Here is an 8,002-nt window from a genome sequence, read left to right on the forward strand (position 1 = left end):
CCGCTCACACTGTGCTCCGGGTGTGTGTTCACGGTGTGTGTGTGTGTGTTAGGCTGTGTGTGTGTCCACTTTGGATGGGATAAATGCAGAGCACTAATTCCGAGTATGGGCCACCATACTTGGCCACATGTCACTTTCACTTTTCACTTCCCATTGACAACTTTCTGGCAGAGGGCAGCAGATTTTCCTCAAGAATTTGACAGTATTTTGCCCCATCCATTTCTCCTTCTATCCTGACAAGTGCTCCAGTCCCTGCTGCACAGAAACTCCCCCTTAACAGGACATTACCACCTCCATGCTTTACTGTAGGAATGCTGATATTTAGATGGTGAGCTGTATTGGATTTCCGTCAGACATATCATATGGTGTTGAGGCCAAATAATTCAATTTTAGTCTCTTCTGCCTCAGAATCTCCTTTTGGCAAAGCTCAGACTGACTCAGAAGGCATGTGGCCTTTCTTGAGGAGTGGCTTTATTCTTGCAACCCTCTCATACAAGCTACATTTGTGGAGAATTTGTGATGTTGTTCTCACATGTGCACAATGACCACTCTTTGTCATAAATTCCCGCGACTGCTTCAGAGTTGCTGTAGGCCTCTTGGTCGCCTCTCTAACCAGTTTCCTCCTGGCTCTTTCATCCAGTTTGGAGTGACAACCTGATCCAGGGAGAGTCTGTGTTCCTCTTTCCAACAAAGTGATTCTGTTCTTTTAAAAAACAATTTCTGACATGTTGGTGCTACCTTTCACCTGGATGTTATAGGTTGCACTTAAATGCTGGAACAATCTCTTCACCTAAAAATATGACATTTTCACATTAAATTTGTGATTTAATGGAAGTAGTGACAGATATTTTCCTGTGTATTGTGACGTACATCCAGGTAAAACAGCTTATCGAAAAAAAAAAAAAAAAGTAAGGTGGGACTTAGTTTTATCTATTAGTTGTTGAGTGGACAGAGACAGATCTAAATGTGAGCTTGCAGTCTATTGTACAAAAGTCTGCCCATCACCGGAAGATTGAGTTATGGTATTTTCATAAAAAATCATGAGGTCTAAAAAATTAAAATTGAAACATGCATGAACAATTTGTTCACAATAAGATGCATTCAGAAAATAGAGAGGGCGAATTTTCATTTCATGTGGACTTCAAAGTCATTTACAGTTTTGAAATATCAGAGAACAAAATAGAATCAAGGATCTATAATTCAGTAAAATAAAAAATTGGTTAAGAGTCTGAATCCTTCACTTTGCAAAGTTTAGTTAATCTAAATTGTAAACCGATAACAGATGACTCTAAATTGTAATGTAGACATGCATTTTCTGTAAAGCTGCTTTAAAACGATGTGTATTCTGAAAAGCGCTATACAAATAAATTTGAACTGAACTGAATTAAAATACCCCCCAAAAAAGTGGAACAGACTGTCATTTCAGTTGTTGACAAAAGGCTCTATTTTATTTTTCTGTTATAGCAGAGTCCTTGTTGCTCAGTGTCACTCTCAGTGGCTGATGTATTCCTATCGAAGAGCATCTAAAAATGTGTCTTCGAAAACCTCTCTGATTTAACCAGGTTTCACATATGAGCCATTTAAAAAATACACAGAAAATTAATACCATAAGCTGTAATAATGGACTGTAGTTTTCTCTCCTGCTGATCGTAGTTATCTCTTCCACAGCATACTATTAGTACAACAGTATTAACGGCTCTCAGCTCTAAACAAAAAGAGGCTGAGATACCCGAGATGGCAGACAGAAAAAAAAAAGGAGGGAGGAAGGACAGAATCTTAGCGAGAGAATGAGTGGGTAAGACCATGTGACCATTTGTGCTAAGGTCATACGAAACTAAAAAGACAAACACAGTCATTGAGGAAGTGGGAATAAGTGCTTATGAAGTGACTGGTAGTTACAACCCGTTCACTGATCCATTTCAAAATTGGAATCAGAAGCTTTCTCCCCCATTCACTCCATCATGCACATGTTGAATCCAACAACTGTAAGGCAGAGGTGTCCATTTTTAAGGAAAAAATTACAAGAAGAAAATGCTGGCCTCTCCATTTGTCTTGAGTTTATTAGCAATAGCTTCTTCATCATGTGTCTTCTCCTTTCTGTCCTCCCATGTCTTCTCATAGCATTTCCTCAGAGGAGTCCATATGACTAATGGGAGCTCACAATGACGAGAGGCTGACAGTTCCAGCACAGGAGAGGCTAACACTTAACGGGCAGAGCCATGTAAAAACCAGACGGTGACCAGAAGAGAGACTGGCCCTGAAAGATACGATCACCAAAGCCGATGCTGGTGGAGATTTCGACTGAGGACGGAGCGAACATCTGAGGTAAACCTAGAAAGGGAGTGAAAACACAGTAAGGGCAACTTACTGAAACAGCAACATAAGACAAAAGTTCCGTAACATTCCATAACATATAGCAGTCATGTGGAAAAAAAATCCCAAACACTTTCACTTGTTTTCTGAAGAGAAATAAAGAAACACACCCGTGGTATTCAAAGGGAAATTTTTTGCAATCAGGTTTGTCAAGCTGTGTACACTGTCACACAGAATGCTTTTTTGTATTATGATTGTAATATTTGACTTCTTGGTCTATGTATACATTCAAACAGATATCTTTGGCAGATGCGACTGTTTTGGCATTTTTTTTTAGCATTTTGCACCAAGAGCAGCGTGTTCTTAAGATGCTGTGTCAAGCTAAAAAAAGCTGTAAAAATGCCTTGAGAACCCTCCATCTACCTGCATTTGAATGCAAAAACGTGCTTCTTGGTAAGTGTGGTTTGGTGAGGCGCGCTGCCAACAACTGAGGTTGCGCTGACTGCAGACATGTAAAAACATGAGGGTGGTAAGGAATGATCCCAAGCATGTTTGTTCAAAACTGCTAAAGCAGACAGGCTCATCACAGTGGTGAAAACAATCTGGCATCTGTTAAACAAATTTCTGCTAAATAATGCCAGAGAGCAAGTCTTTCAGATGTCTGGTATTATGTTTCATGGCAGTTGGCCCACACAGAACATGCACTCCCCCTACCCCACATTTTGTCTGCTGATCATTTAAGAAAATCTGTGGGATGAATTTAAAGGGATAGTTCACCCTAAAATTAAAACTGTCATTGTTTCTTACCTTCATGTAATTCCAAATCTGTATGACTTTCTTTTTTGGTGGAATACAAAAGAATATACTTTGAAGAATGTTGGAAACCAAACAGTTTCAATACCCAGACCTCCACTGTATGGGGAAAAAATAATGCTAAGATATTTATTTTAAAGCAGCACTATGTAACTTTTGGCGCAAATATAAGTACTTATTATAAGTGTACCATAGTGATTCGGAATAAGACAAAAACACGGTTTGGAAGATGAATTCATGATGTAATCGCTCATTATATACATTTTGCACATTTTGAACAGAAAGTTACATAGTGCTGCTTTAAGTTCCACAGAAGAAAGGGTAAATAAATGATGACTTAGGTCAACTATCCCTTTAAATATGGTACCATTATTAAATGAGGGCACTACAGTCTTAATAATAGTGGCTAAAACCGGCATGAAAATGATAATAAACATGCAAGGGGTATGTGTAGAAATTAAAAAAAAATGAAGGGTGTTCAAATTGTGCAGAATTTATATGGCATAAATTCTCAGTAGGCCTAATCATGATTAAGAGATTACTATGACCATGACTTAAAGAAATGTTTATACCTCAATGCATCCAACATTGGGAGCAGGTTAAGAAGTGCTGTGTCGCTTGGGTCACTGAACCACGACTTTATAGGTATTGCATTGTCTGAGGGTGAAAACAAATTCAAATGACATTCATAACACAATTTATTACACTAAATCATTTGTGCATCTGCTAGATTTTTGAATAGACGAACAAGATGGATGTAAGCACACGATTACCACAATTTTAACATCACATTTAGAAAATCAGAGTGGACTCATACAAAATAAAATCCTGATTGTGCTCTCCATAGATGTACAGCTGTAGATCTCTAACCTGGGTGACTTCGATAAGCTCCAGGCGAGTTGTCCAGAATGACTATACTGGAGAGATCACTGTGTACTACAGATAGATCTTTTATGTAGCTCCCTAAATCCAAAGTACAGTGCTACAAAAAGCGCGAAAGAGAGACAGATGCACAGGTTCAGAAATTGAACAAACAGACATGTAAAACTATTTCTTAGGCAGGATCAATCAACAAAAGTCTGTACAGAGAGTAAGAATTGGTCCTTAAATACCGTATCAGGAGAAAATGTGGAGGCAGTGGGTTTTACCTGTCTGTAGTATCTTCTTTTGAGGATATCCCTGTTGTTATCCAGCTTATCTGCTACGGCCGATCCATATATCTCCATACTAGCTGTAAATACTACCAGCTCATACCACTGACTGACCTGACAAATACCAGCAAGAGGACATACAGATATAAACAGGCATACACACACACATATACACAATACTCATTAGAATATTGGTGAAATTTGTCAGAAGAAAAACTAGTGCACAAAGCAAATGCAAGTAAATTGGCAACATTTACTAATAAAAAAAATTATGAGACAATTCACTCACCACTTCTAAAAAGAAGTCGACGTGTGGCCTTTTATGGACAAAAAACCTGACTGGGTGTTTGTCTATTACCACCTGAATAAGAGAGAGAAAGAAAAAAAAAACTTTTCAAACATAATCAAAATTGACCATTTACAAGGCTGCATTTTTTTAATTGAAAATACAGTAATATTATGAAACATTATTACAATTTATTTTAGTTTGTATTTTAATACATTTTAAAATGTAATTTATTTCTGTGATGGCATAGCTGAATTTTCAGCAGCTATTACTCAAGTCTTCAGTGTCAAATGATCCTTCAGAAATAATTCTAATATGCTGATTCGGTGCTGATTCTTATTATTATCAATGTTGAAAACAGTTGTGCTGCTTAATATTATATATATATATATATAAATCGAAATGTTTTGTAACATTATAATTTAAAGCATGCTCGCTGAATAAAAATATTTCTAATAAATTTAAAAAATCAGGTTTTCAATAGACAGTAAAATGTGTGAAGTGCTGAGTGAAATAAACCCTGCATTTCCCAAAAAGCAGCAATTACCGAAATAAAATATTACATCCATTGTCGGAGAGGTGCATGTGTGTACCTTGAGGATAAAGTCTGGCGGTGTACCAGGCCTCACTGTAGGTCTAAGGACGCCATCATGGTGAGAGTGAATCAAAGTCTCATCCAGATCCAACACCAATATCTTCCTCTTCACCGCATCTAAGCAGCAAACGGTCAATAAGCATCACACACAGTGAAAAGTGGTGATTCAACATTCAGAAATCCTTTAACATCTCAGGTCCTCCAACCTCTCCCAATCCTATGCCAATATGATCTCATGTCCATAAGAATTTCAGCCATGAAAAGATTAAGATCCCTTTCTAACTGAGACTTCTTCCACTCAATCTCTCTAATCCTGATATATGAATATGTAATATACTTATATTTCCCAAGATATCTATTAATATTTTCCACAATGCTTTATAGGGATATCAACTCTACCCAAAGTATAATGTACTCAATTCTTAAAAAACAAATCTCTGCTGACAGTGATTTTGATACAACAGATTCTGGGTCACAAATGCATCCAGCTGTGTGGTTAGAAGCTCCCCTAGTGGACAAAACTGCACATAACAGAAGGGTGAGGGAACTTACTGAGTCTGTTTCTGGAAATAGGGGAGAGAGGTAATGTGTCATAACGCACTGTTTGGTACTGGATTATCTGTGGAAGACAGAACAGCAGACAAAGATAGAGCCAGTGATGCACATGGAACAATCAAGGAACTTTTCCTTGCTCCCAAAATGCACACATTCAGACCGATCGTACAGAGGACCTATAGAGTTCTGTCTCTTTTCATGATCAATTTCTCTTCCTAATATTGCATCTTCTTTGGCCCTTTCATCACGCTGGTGCAAAGCTCAGATGAGGGCATCGTATAGCAGACATCTATATAGTCACGCACCTAGAATGACCCCATACTGCCACAACTGGTCCATTAATACACCTCCAAAACAGCTGCCAAAAGTTGTCATGGAAGTGTAAGGCAAGTAGAAAAATCAGTGTACTTTTCTTATCTACTTATGTAATGTGACTTTTATGTATAAATAAAATACAAACCGTTTTGTGTGATTAGAATAAAACTTAAGTTAAAAATACAAACTTGTTTTGGCTCAGGTAGTTATGTAAAACAACTCAAGGTCATTTGGTTTTTCCAGAGTAGCCTGGGTGCATCAATTAGTGCAGTTTGAAAATTATAAACAGATTTCCAACAATGGTGTGTTTATGAAATTATAGCTGTCATGACGTTATGAGATAACTGTATTATTCCCAGCAATTATTAGTAATTTAAAACTTAATTTTTTAACAAAACATTTACATGAAGAAGAAAACATGTATAAAATGTATTTAATACAATTCTCAGTGAGCGTATTGTACTTTAATAGTTTTGGGTCTGTACCTCTTTTCATGGCAGGCTAAACATATTGTAGGGGGTCCATAGTCCAAAGTAATTAGGACAAACAGCATCACAAACACACTGCCCTGGGGTTACAGAGGCACAGCTGAAGCAGGCACAATCTGAAACCTACTACTGTGCCAAAGTTTCATTAAACTTTTTTTGATACAATGAGTATGAGGAACTTTAACACAAATCAACAATTAATCCAAAACATATTTCTGTTCTCATATGCCAAGTTTTTTTTTATTACAGATCCTACAATGACACAGCTGAATAGTAGGCTATGTTTATTTGCACTATAAAATTTTGCATAAGTGACACCTCAGTAAATATATTAATATTATCGATTGCAAAAATCTGAACAGGGTTAAAGGGTTAAAATAAACAATATGTCTGGTAACTCTTAGGAATTAGTGCATGAAAACAATATTACTCGAATGACTTAGTACACAATAAGTGTTATAAAGATTCTAACATTTCAAATATACCAGTAGCTGTTTGTCTTTTGAAGATTAGTTCAGTTCAGTTTATTTGAAGAAAGGAGCTCATAAATGAAGAAAACATTATTTACAGACGACAGGTCGGAATTCATTATATAGAGAACAGATAAACATGTGTTCACATGCCATATGTTGACTTGCTCACCGTTCGTAGATGTTTCCTGAGGATGTATAAAATGAAACTCCATATTCTAGACGTCACTCCAAGGAAGGTGCGAATCCCGAGTAAACACTGACGAGTCTTCAACATGCCGACAGTCGATGAACGGCGCAACGGTGAACCATAGAAGAGATGCACACTCTCCACTAGAGACCAATGACTTCAGAAGAGCTGGAACTACGGCTACAGCTAATCAGGTCGGCTAACCACTTCCCGCCGCTTCTTTGCTTTTAAAGTCCCGCGAGCGAGGCTAGCCAAACTACAGAATCCAGAGACTCTGCTGCACCTGGACCAGCCAGTGTCACAACACTGCTAAAATGTCAAACGTCTTAAAGCGTGTAGCCTAGCCACGCACTCAAACCAGCCTCTGCGATCAAGGGCTAACTGGACTTGGATTTCATTGGCAAGGCAGCTAGCTTTGGATCTAGCCAGCTCTACAACAAATTATCCCTCCTCGGATTGACGACTCTTGTGCTCGACAAGTTCGATGTTAATCTCGAGACCTCAGACAAATGGCAAAGTATGCAAAAAGTCCAATAAGAAGCCATCAAATTCGTTTCATTACATATCCGGGAGCAAACTGTGAGCCGCCATCAGTACTTTGGTTTCGTCACTTCCGAGAAACAACAAACGTGCCCTCAGAGAAGCCGGGCGAAGAGAAGAGTGAGGACAGGGCTTCTGGAGAAAGATAGAGCCACACGAGGAGACTAATAAACTGTCAAACCATAAACTCTCAAATATATTGTTAATAACACATGACACTTAGGGCGAGACACTTAGGGCGAGCTATGCAATAGCTATAATAAAATAAAATAAAAATAGGAAGAAA

At 38.0% G+C, this 8,002-nt stretch overlaps 1 protein-coding gene across 2 annotated transcripts; it reads right to left on the reverse strand.

Moving 5' to 3' along the window:
* Positions 1-1,417: 1,417 nt before the first annotated feature.
* On the reverse strand, positions 1,418-7,881 carry LOC107672750 (CTD nuclear envelope phosphatase 1A). 2 transcript variants are annotated; one of them, XM_016466078.1, is made up of 9 exons: positions 7,159-7,881; positions 5,711-5,777; positions 5,157-5,275; positions 4,567-4,638; positions 4,275-4,391; positions 3,997-4,108; positions 3,699-3,783; positions 2,737-2,815; positions 1,418-2,331 (listed from the first exon to the last, which is right to left on the reverse strand). In XM_016466078.1, the coding sequence occupies exons 1-9, from the start codon at positions 7,261-7,263 to the stop codon at positions 2,158-2,160; spliced, it is 930 nt and encodes a 309-aa protein (XP_016321564.1). In that variant the 5' UTR covers positions 7,264-7,881; the 3' UTR covers positions 1,418-2,157. The 2 variants fall into 2 exon arrangements, with proteins under 2 accessions (XP_016321564.1, XP_016321565.1); XM_016466079.1 differs by lacking the exon at positions 2,737-2,815 and having other exon boundaries at positions 2,185-2,331; positions 7,159-7,877.
* Positions 7,882-8,002: the final 121 nt, after the last annotated feature.

Source organism: Sinocyclocheilus anshuiensis, unplaced genomic scaffold (assembly GCF_001515605.1).
Source record: "Sinocyclocheilus anshuiensis isolate Anshui unplaced genomic scaffold, SAMN03320099.WGS_v1.1 scaffold88, whole genome shotgun sequence".
NCBI classification, from domain to species: Eukaryota; Metazoa; Chordata; class Actinopteri; order Cypriniformes; family Cyprinidae; genus Sinocyclocheilus; species Sinocyclocheilus anshuiensis.

What these genes read in the sequence shown, in the direction of transcription:
- LOC107672750 (XM_016466078.1), bottom strand. Translation starts at nt 7,263, where the DNA reads ATGTTGAAGACTCGTCAGTGTTTACTCGGGATTCGCACCTTCCTTGGA. An exon ending in CGCCAGACTTTATCCTCAAG is followed by an intron (nt 4,639 to 5,156) that starts GTACACACATGC and finishes TCTCTTATTCAG; the next exon opens with GTGGTAATAGACAAACACCC. An exon ending in GTTTTTGCATTCAAATGCAG is followed by an intron (nt 2,332 to 2,736) that starts GTAGATGGAGGG and finishes CTCCCTTTCTAG; the next exon opens with GTTTACCTCAGATGTTCGCT.